Consider the following 24,072-nt stretch of genomic DNA (forward strand, 5'->3'; position numbering starts at 1 on the left):
GAACTTCAATACTGTTTCCACATTAAGTCTATTATCATAGAATGCACATATGAGATCTTCCCTACCTCTGGAAATGAATCAGGTGTCATTTAGACATCTGAAATTTTGAGTGTGTCGACTCTCTGGCAACAAACAATACTACTAAAAAAGATAGGACCCAGCTCTCCTTATTATGAATTTCTAAAGTGTTTAAAATTAGATTAAGTTAGTATTTGGTTATGTCCAGAGGCTACTTTCTGGCTTTCTAAGTAAATACAATTTTCCAGAGACTGAGAATTTATCATGTGGCATCAAGATGACCACAAGCAAAGCACTTTGCCCACTTGAATTGGGTACTTAATGTAAGCTTTTTGAATGAAATGTATTTCTCAATGGACCTTAATAGCTAGGTTTTGATAATCTTTTGAATCTTAGTATGACCAAATTCTGGCACAGAGTAGGTTTCCAATAAATTCATGTTCAATAAACAAGTGAATGGATTCCTATATGAATGAAAAGTAACAACAACAAAAAAGATAAATAACAAAAGAAAAAAGATAAAAAGCTCATTTGTTTTTCACTACGTGGTAACCACTATACTGAATGTTCTGTTTCATTTTTCCAGAGTTACTGAGGAATAATTGACAACTAAGATTAGATTGTAAGATACTTAAAGTACAGAATCTGGTGATTTGTTATACATATATATTATAAAATGTTTCCTCCCATCTATGTACTTAGCATATATTTATCTTTTTTGGGGGAAAGAACATTTGAGTTCTACTTCCATGCTTTCTATCATCTATTCCTTTGAACAACATGATCAGAGAGACATTATGGCTCCATTACAATCAAGGGGACTGATGTACAGAAGCCTCAGGTTCTGAAACTCCAGTTCATTTAGCTTCAAAGTCCATACAGGGTTTTCTTTTTAATTTTTTTCTTTTCTTCTTTCTTCCTTTCCTTTCTTCTTCTTTCCCTTTTCCTTTCCCTTTCCTGCCACACCTGGAGGTATTTGGGGCTTACTCCTGACTCTGTACTCAGGAGTCACTCCTGATGGTGCTCAGTATTTAGAGCAAGAGATCAAGAGATTGAACCAGCAACCATGTGAAAGGCAAGCACCTTACCTCATTGTTCCATTGTTGTGCTCAAAGATAAACTACTGAACCTACTTTTTGTTTTAGGGTCACATCAAGCAGCACTCAGGACTTACTTCTGACTCTGTGCTCAGGGATACTCCTGGTAGGCTCAGAGGTGCTGGTGATTGAGTCCAGATTGGCAGTGTACAAAGCAAAAGCCCTTACCCATTGTACTATCTCTCTTAAGTTTTTAATAGTTTCCTGATTTCAGAAGAGATCAGTCAAATTGTTCAAGTTGAGATAAAATAGAACCTCTGTTATTGAGCTAAGGCACATGGAAATTCAGAGTGTGAACAATGATTCTCAACAGTCCCTAAAGCAGTAAGGATCATTCACAAAGCTACATGATTCCATAAAGAAAGTCTAAAAACGAATTCTCAAAGAAATTTTTCTTCTCTTTAACCTCTTTTGGCTTGTCCTATAAAATTAGTTTCCCCAAAAGACTTTTCTTCAAATATATATTTCGATAATAAACCACAATAAATGTAAAAGCTGAGCCAATCTAAACCCTATTTTCCTTCTGTCTGTTCTGGAAAGAAAGGCAATTCGTAAGATAAAAAGCTAGTATCAAGTTCTTCATTTAAAAAAAAATCCTAAAGGAAGAAATATGCTAGGTAATATACCAGGGACAAAAGAAGCCTCAGTGACAACTGTCTCACCTTCAGCATTTAACACACACAAAGAAATGTTCAGACTGATGACCCTGGGGCAAGGAAAGATCCTTAATTGAAGCAACATTAAATTAAATTATGTTCAGAATATTCTTGCAGACAGCAAAGAATAGTCACACATTTAAAAATATTTTTAACAAGGACTGAAAAAAAAAAAAGGGAAGATTTTGGCAAACTCCCAGTGAGCCTGAGAAATGAACCAGAATTCTTAATTCTTAGTTAGCTTACTCTTACATGAAACAATGATCTGGTTGTCATTGAGTCAAGATTCTCCACCCAGAATGGATAAAACCAACAGGTGATCCCAGAAATGCAGCTGATGTTACAAGATAGTTTAGCAACAGAAGAAGAGTATAAAAAGTTAGCAGGTTAATACTAATTACATACACTGTAATTAGCCTTTGGGCAAAATGAGATTGTCGGTGAAATGTCTGTGGGTGAAAGGAACTGCTGTATTTAGTAGGCACTAAAACAATGGCTTCTAAAATTCCTACCAGACACTATTCTTACAAAGGGCTTGTGGAGGTTCCTTATATCCTGTGGATTTAGATTAAATGAGATAACTTATCTGAAAAAGAATGGCACAAAGGTAGAAGCTTCATAATAGTAACCAAATATAAATCTATTAGAGCAGACCTTATTCAAAGTAAAAGAAAATTCATGGCCCTCGATGAAGGAGGTGAGATGAATAGTTTCTCTAAGCAGAGATAAGTCAGGATGTCAAATTTAAATTAGAGAAGGACTTTGTCTGGAAATCTTCATTGGTGTATCAGTTATGAGATAAGGACTTGGGGTTCTTTGAGCTTACCACTTCTCGTTATGTGAAATGTAGAAATGAATACCCTGTTCCCATCACCCAGAATATCACTGGTCAAGTACCAGACATGAGGCTTACAACCACAGTCTGATGGCTCAGTACAGTTCTAATTAAAGGAAAAAGAAAGAAATCCCCCAGAATTATGCAAAAGATAAGAAACAAGAAGCAAAAGTATGTTTTCCCTTTTCATCACCATTACCTTGTAGGTGAATGCAAGGGAAAGAAATAACCCAAAAACAAACAAAAATCCTCAAACCTCAACAGGTTGGTAGGGTAAGAAATGAGGAGGAAAGTCATCTTCGTTAATGTGTTGTTTGTTTGATTTTTTTTTTTTTTGCAAAGTTAAGGCCTTCTACAAAATTGCTGCATCAAGCAAATGTAACCAGCTTCATGATACAGAATTAAGGTAAAATTAAGGAGATCCAGTCTCCTTGTGGGCAAGAATCACAAAATGTAAACACCTTTTTGTTTTTCTTTTTCTTTTCGGGTCACACCCGATGATGCACAGGGGTTACTCCTGGCTCATGCATTCAGGAATTACTCTTGGCGGTGCTTGGAGGACCATATGAGATGCTGGGAATCGAACCCGCATCGGTCTCATGCAAGGAAAATGCCCTACCTGCTATGCTATCGCTCCAGCCCCTGTAAACACCTTCGAATATTTCAGGTCTGTTGGGTAATGGTAAATGAAATAACACCCTGACAGGAAACTAGGAAACTCATAACCTAAATCACATCCAGGACATTCATAGTTGTTAGGAATTTTCAAGAAAAAAGGTCTAGCATTGCTAGAAATATGGATCTATAAGTTATGCTTTTCTGTTCCTCTTGGGAGTCACAGAGACTGACTTAGGATGCCTCACTCTCTACTAGTCACAGTGGAGGAAGGAACCAATCACCTTTCTAATGAAAGAAATTAAAGCCATCAGGTAGAAAATGTCCAGCACTCTTATTCTTTTTTCTCTTAAACTTATTTCTAATGAAGAGTTATTTGTCCCCTCAGGCTTAGGATGCACAATATACAAAATGCTGGTGGAGTAATGCTACCATTACCCAATAATTCCACCCAAATACTATATGTCTTATAAGACTTTCTTTCCATATATACACATTAAACTGACTCAGAGAAGTAGCGATTTAGAAAAAAAAACCCTTCCTTTTAATTTGGTTCACTTCGGTTTCCCAAACTCATTTGGTCAAAAAACTCTTTAAAAACAAGAACAAAATCTTCACCTGTTAAATACCTTGGGGGAAGGACTTTGAGGTGGGACTCCCGAGTGAGCACTACTCTTTGAAATAGGGCTAAATTCCACTTCAGCATATTATCCCAAGTTCTGGGATCAAGGACCAACCCTGAGTTACAGTTTCAGGAAAGCAAGGAGCTCAAGTTAGAGAATACTTCTAAGGTGTTTATCACTATGACAATACATGATTCTGGTTCTCAGAAGACATTACACAGACTTGCGTCAGAGGTAATTTAGATGCAAGGTAGATGTGTGTTGAGGAAAGGGCCAAACATTGAAAGACATATTTTCATGCTGGTACAAGTCACACAAATTCTAGTTCACTATGTGTTAGAAGTCAGCATGCAAGGAGTTTCACAGAGAACCATGGAAAAAAACAAAGCCTAATTATATGTTGTTGTAGGGATACTTGTACATATAGGTACACGATGTATATTATATATATTATTGATATTGAACTAAGCATATGACCCTGAGAGGCAGTACGTTAATGCAGTTAAAAATGGAGATTCGGTACCAAGAGTTTGAGATATTAAGACTATGACTTAATGGCAAAGCACGAGCCTCAAAAAAGTGAGGCTTTGATCCCAGATACTACACACACACACACATACACACACACACAGACACACACAGACACACACAAACACACACCCAGACTCTGAAGTTAAAGGAACATAGGTTTAACTTTGCTCTGCTATTTAGGAGCCATGTGACTTTGAACAAGTTACTTAACCTTTCTGAGCTTATTTTCTCACCTGTATATTGGGCCAATAATACCTACATCTCCCAGAACTGCTACAGAACTACAGTATTACATAACAGATGGTATTCTGAGTATTATATACGGATGCTCACAAGAGTCCTGTCCATATCTCTATTTTACATAGGAGAAGAAAACTATGGCATGATAAAGGTAATAACTTCCTAATTATAAGCTGGAAAATGGTGTGGCTGGGCTGCAAACATAGGCAGTCTAACTCTTAAATCACCAGCCTAGGCTGCTGAGCACACTCCTGGATTATAGTAGTTCCTCCCTACTCTACTGGAGGACAGGGACAAACATAAACAAATACACAAACACCCTACACCTCCTCTTCCCTGGTCTTAAAAATCTGCTGTTTTGTCATTACTTTATTACATGGTGCAGTTCAAGTGGGCAGCACGCAGACACCAGCTCTACAAACACAAAGATCCTATGTGGCTGACTGCTCAAGGAATAGAAGAACAAATTCAACCCTGAGAAATGTTAGTTCATTCTGAACGATGACTCACTCCCGCTATTTTCACAAACAGCCTGCTAATTAAACTTTCTTATGAACTCTGCTAACCAATTTTTCCAATGCATGGAGAAAAAATAATAAATCACAGACCGGAATTCAAAATCTAATATTAACAGCACAAGTAGGATCTGTGACATTATAATTTGATCAGCTTGAGCATTAATAACAGTTAGACATTGATGTCTGAGAGAGTTAATCAGCTTTTGTGGAGATGTATGTAGATAAATGAACGAAACATCTGGAAGGCAGAAGAGAGAGCAAAGCTGGCTTATCACAAGGGATTTAGTGTTTGCTTTACCTTGAGAAATTCTCTGTTTAAAATGGCTCATCTTCTAGATGACCATAGTAATAGTCTGAATTAGCACAGCTCTTTGCCAACGTACTGACAACACATTAGCAGTTCATGTGATGGTTTGTAACACACAGTAAGGTGGGAAGAGCTAGCCTTAGGGTCCTCTTATAAGTACAACAACCTGAGGCACAGAATGGCTTGATCCACAGAATTAGAACTAAATGAAAACTTGAAAAAATTTTCCATTTTATCACATTGCTATTCAGAAAAGTGGCCTGATTTTTCAAACAATCTCAAAAATCATCCTGACATTTTCAAATATTTAACTAAAGGCTCTCATTTGTAATCTTCCAAAACCACTATAGCTATTTCTGAGGCTTAATGGAATACATCTTATACAGACATATTCACAACTCAGGACGAAACAGAGAGGACAAGAGGAACTCTTTCTGTGAAGGTCTCTTGTCCCAACTGGCAGTGGAATGTGGTCACATAGGAATAGGGACACAGTAAGTCGTGTTTTCCTCATCTAAAAACCAGGAGCACCATTAACTCCTAGGACTGTGGTCAGGATTAAATGAGATAACAAATACAAAATACTAGCAGGCACTTAATAAATGTCAATTGCTATTCCAGTTTCCTGATTCTCAATATGCTGTTTCCTTTTACCTACTTTGAATTACATAATAGAGGACCAAACTAGGAACAGATACTTGTTTTCTTCCTTCTCTTCCTTAATCCATCTGTTAGCCCAGGCTGAGAGAGCGAAGAGTAATGAAATAAAAAAGTGCTTTTCCCATTTTCAGGTTGTGTTAGTTTACAAGTGCCTTCACATGTATCTCCCAGTTAGAACCCAAAAGTAACATCCGAAGAACATGGGATAAAGATTGATATTCTTACTGTGTATTAAAGAAATGGAAATCCCAGAAGATAAAGTGATTTATGCAAGCCCATTTACCCATAAAGAGATGAGGGAGGAGCTACGAAGTGGCACAAAAATTTCAGTGAAGTCTGTCTCATTTCTGGTTAGTATGATGTACTGTCTGGTAATTTTGAGAAGGAAATGTTGGGTGCATGCTTGTAGTGTGTGTGTGTGTGTGTGTGTGTGTGTGTGTGGTGGGGGTGGAGAGTGTGAAGCTTGGGGGACATACTCTATTGCTTTCATACTTTGAAGGGTGTGTATCACTGGGAAGTTTCCACTGACTGGTAAGGGGCGCTGAGAAGACAAAGGTGGCAGCTGAGAACTAGTTTTACTTTCCAGTATCAAAACCAGTTTGATATCTAATGGTTTCCTGGTCTGTGGTCCAGTTCAGGGGCCTTGAGCAAGAGGAACCAGCAGGAAGTCATTGTAGGAAGCCTCACCAGGAGATGGAAGTAGAAAACTAAAGTCTCTGAGTGCCCATCCTCAGTGGAAAGGGAAAACTAAAGCAGCACAGAAGCCAGTTATAATTCAGGGCAGAAGGCAATAAAGCTGGCTTCACAATACCTCCTTTGCACAGTGCTGACACCTAAGTTAATGAAAAGAGGTTCCTCCACTTAGATGAGTTCTCTGTATCACTGCTGCCCTCGCCATTAAAAATAAACAAAAGACCCAAGTCAATCAATTGAGCATGGGTTCAAATCAAAAGGATGAGAAAAGAAAAGAAATAGATTTCTGCCTTTATATGTCATTCTGTATTGGCAACTGTCACCACAATCAGAGGCTCTTGGACTGTAGTGAGTGTGATAGAAAGGAGGTGACTTGGGATTCTGGTTATCACTTGAGAATGGGTCAAGGTTGTTCCCATTCACTTTTTCATGATATAAGAAAACTGAATCTAGGTGGTCTTTTAAGCTTCAGACAAAGCACCTTGCAACACTTAATTTCCCTCTGGTCTCCTTTTATTACTCTACATTCATTTCCCTTTTTCTTTTAGAAAACCTATGACTATTTTAATTTTAAATCTTTTGATATCTAATCAGCCAATTCAAATAACTTTTAAAAATCACATGGTATTTAAATAAATAAGGAGATAGAAAGAGGAAGCAGGCCAAGAATAATCAAGAAAAAAGAATAAAAAGGAAGAAAGAGAAAAGAAAAGAGAAATCAAGCACTAGCTCTTGATTTAAATCTTCCTCTGGCTGTGCTAGTTTCATCTGTTAAGTAATTGTCATCATGGCATACATTGGCAGCTTCAGCAGAATCAGAAAAAGTACAGAGCATAAGAATTTTCAGAGGGGCCGGAGTGATAGTGCAGAGGTGGTTTGCCTTGTAAGCGGCCGACCAAGGTTCAATCTTGGGTATCCTATATGGTCCCCCAAACACCGCCAGGAGTACTTCCCGAGTACAGAGCCAGGAGCAACCCCTGAGCATCAATGGGTCTGAGCCAAAAAGAAAAAAAAGAATTTTCAAAAACAAACACAGAGTAGGGAAGGCTGCTCAACAGCCAAAGGCATGTTGAGCACGCTGTTTTTGTTTGTTTGTTTGTTTGTTTGTTTTTTGGGTCACACCCAGCAATGCTCAGGGGTCACTCCTAGCTCTGCACTCAGGAATTACCCCTGGCCGTGCTAAGGGGACCATATGGGATGCTGGGAATCGAACCTGGGTCGGCCGCATGCAAGGCAAACGCCCTACCCGCTGTGCTATCACTCCAGCCCCGACACCCTGTTTTTGATCCCTGGTATCACATGGTTTTACAAGAACCACCAGAAGTCATGCCTGAGTGCCAGGCTGGGGATAGCCTAAGAACCAGCAAATGTGGCCACCCATAAAACAAAACCTAAAAAAACCTAAGGTTTTTTGAATTGGGCTTTGATGGTAAAGGACACTGAAGAAATGATAAAATTCAGACATAGGCAAATTATTAAGAAATTACTAATTTCTTAATCATTAAGTATATTATGATTAGAGATAATTAATTTTACATTTTGTGCTCATACCAAGCAATAACATGACTTAATCTGATTCAAGATGTTTGTGATGAGAAATTCCACTAGAGACCGTAAAAATTAAAGTAATTACCTGAACTAGTTATAACCACTTGGTGTTGATGCAGCCTCACATCTCACCAGAAACCCAACTACAAAACAGAAAATCAAACTTATAAATCAGCAAGAAACCAAAGAAGATAGAAGAAGAATCATGGAGATATCAGGTACCTGACCTACACAACACAAAAAATGATCCTCAAATCATAAACACAATGGTAAGTATGCAAATTGTCCACCTTCTTGTGTTAGTTCAGGTCATTTATTATCAAAGTAGAGGAACATGGACTTTGGATTTTGACAGACTTGGGTTTTGCCACTTGTTAGCTGTGACTTTGAATAAATGACTTAACCTCTTTGAGCTTTAGCTATTTCATTGGCACAAATGGTATCATTCACAATAATCCTGACTGTTCCACTCATTATGCCTTGAAGAAGGTTTTGACTCTTGGTCCAGCTGCTTCTTGTGTGTGTACCATTTTCCTACAATCTAATATCTACCAAGGTCCATTCCTATTTAACACTGTCTTTGGTAGCTCCCATACACTTTTTCTTTGAACACCCATGGGTGGATGTAGGATAACACAGCCTCAGGTAGTTTAGGTTTATTGGGTTACTCCCATCACAGTGCTCCCACTCCTCTGTGTTTATTTGTAATTTCCCTCTTAGTGTTCTGCTGCCTTGTAAATATTGTTTTTCTCTTCTTTTTGAGTCCTTTGAACAGTTATTCAGAGCCATGTCCTTTTGTTTGGGCACAGGAAGACTGTAGCAAATGCTATGCTTTTGTTATGTGGGAGTCATTTGACTCTACATGATATTTTCCTCCTGGGCATCTGTTCTCTAGACCTAAGCCTCAGCTGTCCTTACTTCCTAGCACCCCCAAAAGCAGGGTCCTGACGAGGGACGGGACAGACCCAGGGCAAGCGGTGAGTTATGTGCTACCCTGGCATCGAGATGGGCCTGGCCAAAGTGCCTAATGCTTAACTATAAGTTAAGAGCTTGGTCATGAACAAATGCTGTCATGATCCAAAAAGTAATAACTAGATTTGGACCCTGCTAGGGTTAGGAATGATTAATCTGGTCTGAGTGCTGTAGTCTGAGTCTGCAAGATGTTCCCAGGAGAGCTGCCCTGCAAACCTCAATGTTTCTCTTACTGTGTCCATACAAAAATATCTAGTATTGAGATGTTGATGGAGTTTTTGGACTGAGGAAAGGAGAAAAACAATATTTACAAGTCAACAGAACACTAAGAAGGAAGTTACAAATAAACACAGAGGAATGGGAGCACTGTGATGGGAGTAACCCAATAAACCTAAACTACCTGAGCTATGTTATCCTACAGGTGATATTGTCTTTGTGTTCAGTTAGCAGAAACAGTGGAGGGCATCAAAAGATCATAGGATTTGCAGTCAGACAGCTTTAACCTCAGTTTCCTTCTAGTTTTGTGTTTCCCAGAGTGGGTAATAGTGCTGCCAGGGGGATGCTGAAATGACCCGGTGAGGTGGGGGGCAGAATAGCATCAGATACAATTATAGGGTGCTTTCTGTTTGTTAACTTGCCGTTAAAAAAAAAGATGCATGAGAAATACTACAGTACCCGGCTGTACTTTCAGGGCATGAGCAATAATATAGTAAATGGGTGACCCAAGTGGTACATACTTCCCTTGCTGATTCAAGTTTGATCCCTGGAACCCCCACATGGTCCCCCAAGCCCTGCCAGGAATAATTCCTGAGCGTAGAGCCTGGAGTAATACCTGAGTAAAGGCGGATGTGCCCCGCCCCCCCACAACGCCAAAAAAAAAGTTGGGAATCTCAATCTAGTTGACTTTATTTAATTTATTCATTTATTTTTGGTTTTGGGGCCACATTTGGTGATGCTTAGGGCTTACTCATTGCTCTGTGCTCAGAGATCACTTCTGGTGGGGTTTGTGGAACCATATATGGTGCCAGGATCGAATCCGGGTTGACCATGTACAAGGTTCATGCTTCTACAGCCTAATTGATTTTAAATCTTCCTCTTCCTCATTGTAAAATAGGGATAATACCACTAGTAATGTATAGCTGTTACACTTCAGTGAGTAAGCATGTATATATAACTGACACTCAATTGGCATTCCTTCATAACTACAACTTCATTTTATTTTGAATACTTTTAAAATATATTTTTTTGGCTTTTTGGGTCACACCTAGTGATGCTCAGGGATTACTCCTAGCTTTGTACTCAGGAATTCCTCCTGATGTTGCTCAGGGGGCCATATGGGATGCTGGGGATCGAACTAGGTTGGCTGCATGCAAGGTAAATGCCCTCCCCACTGTACTATCACTCCAGCCCCCTTATGGATACTTTTGTTCTATCTTTCCAGTGAACTACTCATCAGTTGTTAGCTATGAATATGCCAAGTCTAGTTCCAGTTCAATAGGATAAATATGGACACTGGTGAAGAAACAAAACACAGAGACCACAGCCTTACCAACCAAAGGTAGGTGTGGAGGGACATGTTTCATAAGCAGGTTCTCAGACCCTTCCAGATCTGCAGGCTGCTGTAGCATCCTTATATTATCCTGCTTCCTCAGAGAATTCTACTTTTAAATAGAATTTAAGAGAAGGTAAGGAAATAACATTTTTTTTTTAATCTGAGAGCAGACACTAAGTAAATACTGTTGACTGAAAAAATGTTGCAAATGTAAAAAGTCTTATAAAAATATATAACCTATATCTGATGTCTTTTATCATCAAAGCCCAATTCAAGAGACCAGGGAGGTGAGGCAAGGTGGGGGAGGAGGGGTGTGGTGTTTACTTTGCATGCAGGAGCCGAGCACTGCATTTTCCTTTCACTACCAGGACCATCCTCTGAGAATATTTTTTAAAATCTCAATTTGAGACAGAGAAGAAAGTAAAAAGGCAACTCAAAAATTTTTAGTTCTTCCAGGAAATAAAAGCAGATAAAGGATTTACCAATTAAAGCAAGAAAGAATGGTGGGGCACATTGAAAAAACAAATCACCACTACTAAACCTCACAGAAGACAAGAAAAAAAAGGAATTTCCCATTAACACATTTCAGAAAGCACTTTCCTCCTACCCTGAAGCTGACGAATTACATTTTTAGATAATATGTGGAAATTTCAGTTTGACATTACCTTCCAGCTTAGTTTCTAGTCTCAAACAGGCCACACCACAAAGATGAGGGGGTGAGTGTGTGTGTGAACGAGAGAGAGAGAGAGAGAGAGAGAGAGAGAGAGAGAGAGAGAGAGAGACAGACAGAGAGACAGACAGAGAGAGAGACAGAGAGAGAGAGAGAGAAATCTTGGGGGTGGGGTGGGGAGGAGGGGAGCCTGGGTGAACAGGGAATTGGTCTTACCAACCAAACAGTCAGCTAAAGTACAGAAATAGAAAATCCTTAAAATACCCAGTCCTGATTCACATCCTAGGTAAAAATCCTTTGAGACATCTCTCTAGGGAGTGAGAATACTTTCCTGCGGTTATCTGAGTTCGGAAGCAGGGCAGAACGGTATGATTGGGAACAGAAGATGAAGGAAAAAAACAGCAATGGGGCAAAAGAAAACCATACTTGGTCTGTAATCTTGAATATTGCTATCCTAAGAAAAAACTGTGTTGAAAGAAGCAGAAGGTACTTGCATACATTTTAACCTTCACAGCTCCACTCAGTTACCAACCTGTCTTCGTTAGCAATGATAGAAGGCCTCTGAATGCTCTTGGTGTATGTAGAAGAGGCATAATGATTACATGGATACTATTCTCACTTAAAATATTAACATTTTCCAATTCCACCTTAATAGACCAGACTCATATTCACACACTGTGTAACACCATTAAGTTGCCAAACCTCCATATCTAAAAATCTCTATTCACCTCCAAATAATAATCAACTCTCTCCAAAAATCAACAAAAAATTTATTCTTTTATTCTTATTTGTGGAATACATAAAAGATGTCTGCAGGGGAGTGATAAATAAAATGACAGATGCAAATCTGCCTGATTTTCCTCTGAATCTGGAAGACACATTTCATTTGTACCAAGCACATGTTCAAAATCAGCAGCAAACTACGCTGATTAAAGCTATCCTTCCCATCACTAACAAATATCCCTTTGAAAATACCTCTTAAAGAATCATTATCTTAAGATTTTTCTGGATTTTTTTCTGTGGCTGGGTTTTAACTATGCTTAAGTCCACTAAGGCATCACACATTTAAAAAAGATGTTTGAAAATAAAGAAAAGGTAAATACAAATAAAGGGAATTTCATGAAGAGAGAAAATTATAGTAGCACTGTAGTAGCACTGTAGTCCCCATTGATTATCGATTTGCTCAAGCGGGCACCAGCAACTTCTCCATTATGAGACCTGTTACTGTTTTTGGTATATCAAATACGCTGGGCTCTCCGAGAGGGATGAAGGAATAAAACCCAGGTTGGCCACATTCAAGGCAAATGCCCTACATACTGTGCTATTGCTCCAGTCCAAGAGAGAAAATTAGAAGCTAAAAATCACTCCAGCTCTTTTCTTCCTCATTCTGGCATGTATTTATCTGTTTACTTAAAAAAATAAAAACCCTGCTATTATCATTATTTAATGTATAATATTATATAATGTATAATACTTTCTTAAAAGATTTTGAATTCTTATTGTTTTCACTGCGCTAATGTATTTTACTAACTAGGTTATATAAAACTGAGTTGGTTTGTAAAGGGAAGAAGTCAATTTTTTTTTCTTTTTGGGTCACACCTGGCGATGATGCATAGGGGTTACCCCTGGCTCTGCACTCAGGAATTACCGCAGGTGGTGCACAGGGGACCATATGGGATGCTGGGAATCGAACCTGGGTTGGTCTTGTGCAAGGCAAACGCCCTACCTGCTGCGCTATTGCACCAGCCCCGGAAGAAGTCAATTTAATTTAGCAAGTTTAGTTTTTAGAAAACTTCCAGGGATAAACTATAAATTAGGGAACTCAGAATTAGTATATAACTCTGGGTTCAAGTCCCAATTCCTCTATTTTGAAGCTAAGTCACTTGGGCAATTTACTCAATTGTTCAAAAATCTAGGTTTCTTTCTCTATAAAATGATTGTTTAGAGATTATATAAAAATTCTTAATAGCACAGAGTAAATGCTCAATAAACACTGGCTAGTATTGTAGATCTCAGAAAAAACCCTCAGTTTACTATTTAAATGAGTTACTATATTTGAAAAATCTAATACAGTGCCCAGTATACATAGGTACAGAAAAATGCACAAGAGCTGCTGCTATTATTTTCATTTCTCTCTTCTAGGTGCTATGAATTATGACAATAAATTCACCTTAGGGCTAAATTCATATCTTAGGGGGTGGATTCAGAGTACATTCATATTTTAGGTTTTTTTCATGCCTTTTTTCTTTTTGATTTATACAGTTGTTTCAGAAGTAAAACTCAACCAGATACCCACAGTATCCCTATACATCCATTTCCTTGAACGTATATGAGGCAATCAACAGCCCTATCTTTCCTTTCCCTCTTCAACCCAAGAAACCATATTTCAAATAATGCTTCCTGGTCTTGACAGTCTAGTGCCCACTGTTGTGGTTCACACCCCTCACTCACGACCGAGAGGAACACAGATTATCAATCGAAACTGAGTTGGTTCCTTTAGAGATGATTTCAGATATAAGACAAGGGCAAAGTATTCACCCTGCTGTCCACAGTAGTGAAGGGATCTTTTATGCCTTGCTCTTTTTACACTGAATAATAATATTATATAAACCCAAACCATGTATTACAAAAAAAGAAATAAAGAGAAGAACTAAAGGTGATACTAAGGAAATGTCTGTTAACTGGAGCACAAGTCTAACCAACTTAATTTTTTTGGTGTGCTTAATTAACCTAATTTGGCAATGCCTCTTTATGTTGGATTACTGCTTCCAAAGAAGCAGCTCTATCCCCTCTGTCCAATAAATGGAGGAGTTAGAAAAAATTTTGTACTTGGACTGAAATTTTAGATTAATTCCTTTTGATGTACCCCCTGGCTGGAGCGATAGCACAGCGGGTAGGGCATTTGCCTTGCATGCGGCCGACCCGGGTTCGATTCCTCCATCGCTCTCGGAGAGACCGGCAAGCTGCCATGAGTATTTCATCTGCATGGCAGAGCCTGGAAAGCTACCCGTGGTGTTTTCTATATGCCAAAAAACAGTAACAACAAGTCTCACAATGGAGATGTTAGTGGTGCCCGTGTGAGTAAATTGATGAGCAACGGGATGACAGTGATATAGTGATGTACCCCCTCATGCAACCCAGGGTCTCACAAGTATGATACATGTGACATATCAAAGAGCTGTACTCCCAGTTTATACTTTTACTTCCTCTACCTTTTTTCTTCTGGTTTGCTTTTGCTTGGGACCACACCTGGTGGTGCTCAGGAGCTACTCCTGACTTGGTGCTCAGGGGTTGTTTTTAGTTGTGTTGAGGACCATGTGGGATCAAATCCGGGGCTCCCACATGCAATAAATGAATTCTAGATCTCTGAGTCATACCTTGTCCCCAATATCTACCTAAATCCTACTCTGGAGAGATAATACAATGGGTAAAGTGCTTGATTTGCATGTGACTGACCTGAATTCAATTGTTGGCCCTGCCTAAGATTTCTGTAACCCCACCAGAAGTGTATTCTGAGCACAGAGCCAGGAGTAAGCCCTGACACTGCTGGGTGTGGCCCTTAACACAACAACAAAAGTGCAATGTAGCATTCTGGCCTTACTTGCTTTAGTCATACACTGAGTCGCCTAAATCTACTCTGGCTATGCCATGTTTCCTCTCTTAAATAATGATCATCTCACAACCTGGACTCAGTAATGAAATTTAAGGTCTGACAAACAATAGGGCAACAAAATGAAAACAAACACTCAGTGTTTTGCAGTGCAGGGGAATGATATAATTTCCACTAGTTTCTAGGTGGTACATATCCTTGTGAGCCGAAAGCTACTTTCTGTCTCTCCAGCGGCAGAGTCTGCAGGCAGAGGAAGGAGGGTTGGCATCAGGAGTTTACAGATCATGCAGCCCATCACTGCTCATGAATGCAGTTCTGGACACATGTTTAATCAATCTGGTACCTACTTGGTTCTACTGTTTTCTCCCGGTTAGAATAACAAACAAGCAGACAACTCCCCCACCCCCAACAACCCTATCAACAAAGTGGTGGGAGGATGTAGTAACTCCATGTACCAAGGGGATAGAGAGATAATATAATAGGTGAGGCCTTACATGTGGCTCACTGGTGTTTAATCTTCAGCACTCCATATGGTCGGTCCAACAAGCCCTGTCAGGAGTGATCCCTGAGCATAGAGCCAAGAGTGAGCCCTGAGCACTGCTGGGTTGTGCTCCTCCACACACACACAAAACCCCAAAAAACAAAAAAAAACCCTAAACAACCCTACAGCCACAAAAAAACCAACCACACACATTACTGAAATTATAACCAAAAAACAAACAAACAAACAAACAAACAAACAACCTAAAGCAACAATCCTAATAACTGTGGTGAGTAACAGATGTTCAAAAGAACTAGAAGTGAATCAATCAAACCTGATGATTTCTGTGAATTTGGCCCCTCTCTGGGAAGCTAAATTTTGTTTCTAGTAGATAAAAAAAATACTATCTTTGCCCCCTATTATATGTCAGAGTTTTGTTTAAAGCTTTGTGCTTTAGGTAGGCTCTCCAAAGTATAGCAAATAACACGTCCTTGCTCATAGGAATATAACATTTTAGTGGGGTATGGGTTAAGGGTGAAACAAGGATCTTCACTAAACCCAGGTCCCATGCATATGCTTTTCTATAAAAATTTTGCTTTTGGAAACTGGGAATCCTACGGTGAATCCTAGCTCTACCATCTGCTAATAACTGTGATCCCTGGGTATGTGACCCAGACTCACCAAGCCTCAGTATCCTCATCTAAGAAAATAGATGCTGTTCTCAGTGTTAAATAAAATAAGGCATTTTCAGAGCTCAACAAACATCTGCACAGAATAAAGTGATAAATGAAGGCAATTACGTCCTCAGCACCAAACACCTTGGTCCATCCAGAAATTTCCTCTGTTTTAAAATGGAAGATACATCAGCAATCCATTACCAGGAGTGGCAACACGGGCACACGGGCAACAAAGATTCTCTCTTTTTCTACTTCCCCCACCTCAGTGTGTGTGTGTGTGTGTGTGTGTGTGTGTGTGTGTGTGTGTGTGTGTGTGTGTGTATGTGTGTGTGTGATTGAAGAAACCAGTCAGGACTCCACCTTCATATTTTAAAGCATAACTTTTAAAGGGAATTTATTATATTATTACATTTTCTTTGAATCTGGGCTGAAAAAATCTTAATCTTAAGATTCTTATCTCTTTGCCACTCCCTACCCCCAAGTCCTCCCACTGGGTATTTAGAACTCCTTGTAAACTTCACAGGATCCAGATGCATTAAAGATCTGTAGGAGGTGTTAAAGGAAAAGAGGAGGGGGGTCTGGGATGTTAAAAATCAGGGCAACAAAAATACCTATGATGTCATTTACCCTGACTTCTGAACCACTAGCAACCTTTCAATGTGCCTGGTGTGATACCTCACCTCTCCCAGTCTGTTATGACTTAACCCCAAAAGGAGGCCTCACAGCATCTTCCATTAGAGCTATTCCCATTCTTTCCTCACCTCCCCAAAGTCCCATCTCTCCCTCCTTCTCTGACTTTTAGCGTAGCCAATTAAACCTGAACAACGGGTGGATGGAGGAAATATGCTGCATCTATGGAATGATACAGCAGGGACCAGTTTCACTGTTAATTTAAAATGCTAGAATTAATTAGGTAGTGTAAATGAAGAATTTAATAAGCACTCTTTACAACCACAAGTTCTACTTTTATTAAACACTGCTACCAAATGAGGGCAAATATCTCTGGTCTCTCTATATTTTCATGCCTCATTCCCATAAGTTCTCTGCAAATAAAATCCTTTTCTTGCGCCTGAATTTTAAAAATGCATAATTATAAATTTATGCCTGAATTGTATTTCTGCTTTCAACCCATAAGCTTCTTCTTTAAGCTCAGATGCTACTGTATGTCTCTGCTTGTACTGGAGAGAGTGCTAAACAAACCAAAGTTGACAATTTTGGTTTTGTATACCAAATTAAAGGCTGTCTTCGAAGCTGTCACTCCTATTCAAATCCACTCGGTGAACTTCCAAATTAGCATTCTTTCAGTAAAGGAATCTGCTTGTTTAAACATGTGTCTTTAGAAAACAAGGAACAACACCATGAATCAGTACTTCTCAAAATCTTACTATAGCACTAAGGAAACTCTTTTGAAAAGGTGATTAATAATATTCACTAATATAGCAAGCAGAGTCCCCATTTAGAAGGTAAGGCTACACCAAAAATATATTTTCTATACAGGAGTGGGAGGAAGAATCATATGGTTAACTGGCTTAAATTTGGTTTGAATTATCACACTATTATATAAAGATTATTCAGGAATCTAAACATTGACTTTCTGAGAGCATCGGCAGTTCTGCTAAAGGATAGATGGTGCAGTGCTCTGTGGTAAAATCATCAAAGCCATGGTCCTATTTCAAGAATTTCATGTACTTTGTTCAAGGCACTCTCCTTAAAACATACTGTATCCAGAACTAACATACTTGATTATTGGGGACCACGGTACATTGTGGTAAGAAGTGTATATCCATCTCCCATTTAATCCTCACAATAAGCTCTTGCAGTAAGGACAGCAACTTCACAGATGAGGAAATTATGTTGAGAGGGTTATGTGACTTATTTTTTAAGTTATTTTAGTTTCATGACTTTGCAAAGTACTTAAATTTGAAGCTATTACTTAGAAATTTGGGGACAAACTCACAAGTGAATTAAAATTAAAATATAGAGCTACATTCACACACACATATGTATATATGACTATATATTGGATCCCCCAGTTTAAAGTCAAGATGCTGTACCTCCCATGGTATTTAAAGTTTCCTTACTTTTTTTTTTTCAGTGAAGTAAATAGTTTTTTTTAAGGAAAATGACAGATAGGGGAAGGACCTATAAAGTAAAAGAAAAGAATTAAAGGATTACAGGGTGAGTGATATAGCTATATACATATATACATATATATATATGTATATATAACATAGACTCAACAGCACTGAAAACATGAGATAAAAGATGCAACTACTAGAACTCCGTAAATGTGCCTGTCAAGCTGACAGGCAGGGAGGGGGGGAATATGGGAACATTGGTGGAGGGAAGTTGACACTGGTGGTGGGACCAATATATGAAATAATATATGCCCAAAACTCAATTATCAAAAACTTTGTAAATCACAGTTCTTTAATTAAATAAACAAAAAAGAAAGAAAGAAAAAAAAGAAGAAAGGAAGGAAGGAAGGAAGAAAGAAAGAAAGAAAGAAAGAAGGAAAGAAAGAAAGAAAGAGAGAGAGAAAGAAAGAAAGAAAGAAAGAAAGAAAGAAAGAAAGAAAGAAAGAAAGAAAGAAAGAAAGAAAGAAAGAAAGAAAGGAATTTACACATCCTCATTTGGTATTTGGAGTGGAATCCACCTACTTTTCTTTTTTTTCTTTATAGGAGAAAATTACAAGCTAAATTTTCCACAGAAATGACAAAATCAGCATTCAAAACCAAGAAATATTCAAAGTTAATGTGAATAACTTTAGGAGCATGTTTCATAGCCATTATGATGCAGTCTAAATTTTTTTTTTAACGGAATAGTCTTCCAGGCCTCATATAGACAGTACAGGGGTTAAGGTTCTTGCCTTGCATGTGGCCAATCCTGATTCAATATCCAGCAATGCATATGGTCCCCTGAGCACCACCAGGGCTCATTCCTGAGCAGAGAGCCAGAAAATAGCCAGGACAGAGGGCTAATAAATAGGGTAATTCACTAGCCTTGGATGCAGCCTATTCAAATTCAATCCCTGGCATAACACAGAAGTGATTCCTGAGCCAGGAATAAGCTCTGAGCACTGTCCAGTGTGACCCACCCATCAGCACCCCACCCTAAAAGAAGTCTTTCTTTCAATACAAGACAACTTCTCACAAAGGAGCAGTAGTATCTGGTAAACTTCACGTCCTCAAAGAATGATTGTTGATTAGGAAAAATATTTCATATTGGAGCTATAAGCCAAATATTGAAGTAAAATAATTCACTTCAAGTAATAAGTCTCTGACCTCTCAAATTTTATCTTTAAAGCAAACAAAGTAAAATAACTTAAACACAGATCTTCACCAAGCACCTCCCTCCTACTGGAAAGTAGTTTTTCTCCGGAGTGATTCTTCAGGTCTACTTCTCCCAGAGAAAATGTGCAGCTGTATCCCCCAAACACAAGCGTGCCATGGTTCTCTTTAAAACACTGTGTCAGCGCATATGCTTCCTGAGCCCATGTACTGCTTGTGCCCACATGGCCGAGCACATGTGGTGCCCGAGGACATGTGTCGCCCGCATCTCCCCGCCTTGAGATGTGTACTTTCATGCTTTCGTGTCCAGTGCTAGGATGTGTGTAGAGTTCTCTCTCCACACCCTATTAAGAGCGTTATTCTTATTTTCTCTCTCCCACTTATCCCTTCCTCCTCCCTAAGAAACCTCTGAATAAAATCTATTTACTTAAAAAAAAAACACACACACACTGTGTCAGACTGGACACACACAAATCAATGTTTGAGAGGCAAAGACTAAGCAGACTAACATGGAGCATAGGGCAGAACTGAAAACTAAAGAACAAAGGGAAGGAAGGCAAGAGTGGCTGATTATGAATAAAAGGGATAAAACCAAAGGATTATTTCACATAAAGTAAAAAGGAGGAAGCCTCAAAACGAAATTTTGCTTCCCAATTCTACTGATCTCTAGAAGGTTTTGCATAGTGTGAGTTCATGACAATGTACCCATGTTGTCCTTGAGTGTGTGAGATGCTGCAGACACTCAATGCATTCCCAAGCATGTGCATTTCTGTTAAGATCTGCATGTGTAATGGCACAACACTGCTGTGAATCCCATCTAGAATATTGAAGAGCATACCTGTAATTTTGTCTCTCACGAGTTTGCAGGATTCTATTTCACCAATGCTCCCAAAGAGACTCCTGAATTCCTCTTGGGTCATATTCTGGGGTAAATAGTTGACTATGAGGTTGGTTTTGCTGTCATCTGTGGCTGCCCCTGTCTGCATGGGAGAAGGACAGTTTCTATTGTTGCTGGAGGGTCCATTGCTTGTATTGGATGTTGGGCCATTTGACACCTGAGGCTCCATGGTGCTAATTATCTAAATAAAAATAAAAATAATAAAAATAAACTTTTTTAAACTCCATGACACAATTGCAGTCTACTTAAAAATTTTATTTTATTTTGCTTTTTGAAAGGAAAGAGAACAAGATAAAGCAAGATGGAGCAATAGAGTCTGGATTGTGAACACAGCCAATTTAGAAGCATGTTTTTAACCAAAATGTTAAACTCCCCTTGCTATTTTTAGGCCAGCCCATAGATTTTGAACACAGACTAGAATGCAGTGGGAACTCTCCCATTATTTTGTTAATGAAAAGCTAATTCCTGTTTTCATTACACAATCACTCTCAGAAATGTATACTTAAGCCACACCAAATTATAATTAAAATGTAAAGTAATAATCATGATTAAAATTATAGTTCCATTAAAGCTGAAAAAGCTAAATATAGAGGGCTATGCTCACAAGATCAAATACAGTACCTGTTTATTAACTATCTCATAAAGTAAAAATGACATTAAATTAAACGGGGGCTGATCCATATAGGGAAGGGTTTAGATTTTCACTGATGCTTACTTACTGATCAAACTTCAAATTTCATAAGCACAGGCTGGGAAGCAGCAAAGCCATCTAATGATTTTTCTCCCCACCCTGGTCACTCGTTTACTGTTTTTCCAGAACTTTAGTAAAACTAAAAAGTATGAAGAATAAATATGAAGAAAAGCTAGTGTCTACCTTAGTTCTGATACAGATAGCTCAAAAAGAACTCTTTTTGGATTTAAATGTTTAATCAACCAAAAATTTTTTATGAATGTGTGAACATACAAAGGAATTAAGAGATGAAATAAAATGAATAATTACTAAAATCTATGGATTCCAGTTATTGGAGTCTGTTAGGTTTGACTGTGATTTTAGTTGTTGTTGTTATTATTATTATAATAAGACTATTTTGGTTCTTGGGCCATACCTGGCAGTGCTCAGGAGCTACTCCTGGCTCCACGCTCAGGGGTCACTAATGGTGGTGCTCAGGGCATCAGTAGAATGCTAGGGATTAGACCTGGGTCAGCAGCCTGCAAAGTAAATGTCTTAACCCCTGTACTATGCTTCCGGCCTCCTTTTCTCATTTATTTATTTTTATAAAGGCCTTCAAGGCTGCAGTTATTGGTGCTAGGAGCAGGGAGAGTGGATGCAGGGGATCAAAATCGGGCGTCATGAACACCAAGTATGCTCTCTAAGCTGTGAGTTTCCTCCCCAGTTTGAGATAAATATCTTTTAATCTCTATTTTCAAGGAGTTTCTAGAGGACACTGAGGTAAATGGCTTGCAGGACAATAGCATGCACTAGAAGAGCAATTAGCCCTACTTAGAGAAGAGAGAGGGGAAGTAATGAGATAATGCTGCAATAAGATTTTAGATGGAAAATGCATTTTTGTTCATGGAGTCAGGTCATGAAGATGCTCTGTATGGAATGACAAACATGGTGAGTCACAAAACTGCAGCACCAAAGGCACTTAAGGGAATTAAAATCTAGTTCAAAACTCTCATGTTTGAGATGAATTTCAGAGACATTCAGCAACTTTTTTTTTGTCATCACAGGAAAGTAGGGCAGAGTCTGGGCCTGCACCCAGGTTTCCTGCCCCAAATGCAGTCCATCAGTCCCACATTTCCATTCTATTCTAGCATCATTCCTTACTTGTCCTTCAAGATAAATGTTTTCCATCTCCTCTGAAACTGATCATCAACTCCTTGGAAATGGAATCATGTTCTGTCTTTCACTAGCTCTGTGACCTTGGGCAAGGATAACAAACTCGAGGAGTCTTAGATTTTCTCATTTGAAAAATGGGATTTACGCTACCTGCCTTGCAAGGTGGAAAGAAGAATCTAATGATTTGATGTATATAAAGTGCCTACATAACACTGGGAACTAATTACCACTGTTGTATTTATTAGTCATTCTGTCATTTACCTGCTTTGACTTCTCTATGACTCCTCCCCCCAAAACAATGAAGCATATTCTTATGTTCTCTACCTTTTATAGATGAAGAAAGCAGGATTTAAAAGATATCTGATGAGTAGTAGTTTTCATTACTGGCTTTTCAGAGAATTTGTATGTAGTGGTGGTGGGGAATAGTTTTTTTTTAATATAATATACATGTAGTAAAGTATACAAATCAGAATGTTTACAAAGTAAACACAAGTCACATCAGAATAACCATCTTTGAGACCATGACTACATAAAATATTTAATCTATTTATATATTTTGTGGTACTAGGAATTGAACCAGGTTTCATACATGCAAGGCAAGTATTCTATTGCTAAGTTGTATTCCAGATATGAGATCAAGGCATAGAAAGCTACTAGCATCCCCTAAGTCTTTCTTGTGTAACCAACTTTCATCATTCATTCAAAACCTAAAGATAACCACTATTTTAACTTTAATCTATAAATTTGCATTCATCTGTTTTTGAACTCTACATGGAAACACACTATGTGAATTATGCTACTTTTGCTTGTCTTGGAGCCATACTCAGAGGTGCTTGTGAGGAACTGGCCCAGAACAGACCACAGGAATCAATTTAGCTTTCTCAAGACTCTTTTTTACAGGAGCCCGCATTGCAGAATAACTTGATTTTCTGCCCCTGAGCAAGGAATTTGGATACAGGCACCCCGGGTCGCAAGAAGGGTGGTGGTCAGACCAGATAACCAGATGCTTCTCACAAGACCCATATCACATGACCCAGGACTGCCCCCAGAACCGGGACATTCCTGAATATTGGCACGAATGCTGGTCTCTAAAACCATAGGCTAAGGAGTGATATCCTTTTAAATGGATTGGTTAAGAAAGTTTGTAATATTACAAATCTATTGGCTATGAAATGCGTGGGCTCTGCTGTAACGGCCGGGGAAGGCCTATATAAGATCTCCTTTGGAGAAGCTCAGGGTCTTGCCCAACCTGCTGGACATGCATGTCCGCGTAGCGTAGGCCTCGCCCTAACAGTGATCGAGGGTCACTCCAGGCTTTGTGCTCAGAGATTGTTCCTGGCAGAGTTAAGTGCTTGTGGGAATATGTGGTGCCAGGGGGTTGAAACCTGGGCTTCCTTGCAAGCACAGTAAGTGCCTGCCTGTTATATCCTTGATCCAACATATGAACTTATGTACTTTAACACATTATGTTAGGATGTCACTCATTTTGTTAGATATAGTAGAAGGTGTTTCTTCTCCACAGCATTATATGAAAAGATCACATTTTATTTCTCTTCTACTGTAGATGAACATTTGTTGTTTCTAGTTTTTAGCTATAATAGATGCTGCTGCTCTGAGCATTATGTAAATGTCTTTTGGTGTACAAACATAATTCTGTTGGGAAATTCTTGGGAGTCTATTTTTTAGGTCATAGAATGTATATATATATATGTGTGTGTATATGTATGTATGTACATAT

The 24,072-nt window shown here is 38.7% G+C and overlaps 1 protein-coding gene across 10 annotated transcripts in view; it reads right to left on the reverse strand.

Annotated features, from left to right (window-relative positions):
* Positions 1-24,072, reverse strand: part of ELAVL4 (ELAV like RNA binding protein 4) — a 177,026-nt gene that overhangs the window by 37,197 nt on the left and 115,757 nt on the right. For all 10 annotated transcript variants that reach the window (XM_055138708.1, XM_055138705.1, XM_055138706.1 and 7 more), the window contains one exon: positions 20,432-20,672. In XM_055138708.1, the coding sequence (XP_054994683.1) occupies positions 20,432-20,672 (241 nt within the window). The remainder of the gene's footprint in view (positions 1-20,431; positions 20,673-24,072) is intronic.

Source organism: Sorex araneus, chromosome 5 (genome assembly GCF_027595985.1).
Source record: "Sorex araneus isolate mSorAra2 chromosome 5, mSorAra2.pri, whole genome shotgun sequence".
In the NCBI taxonomy this organism is placed as follows: domain Eukaryota; kingdom Metazoa; phylum Chordata; class Mammalia; order Eulipotyphla; family Soricidae; genus Sorex; species Sorex araneus.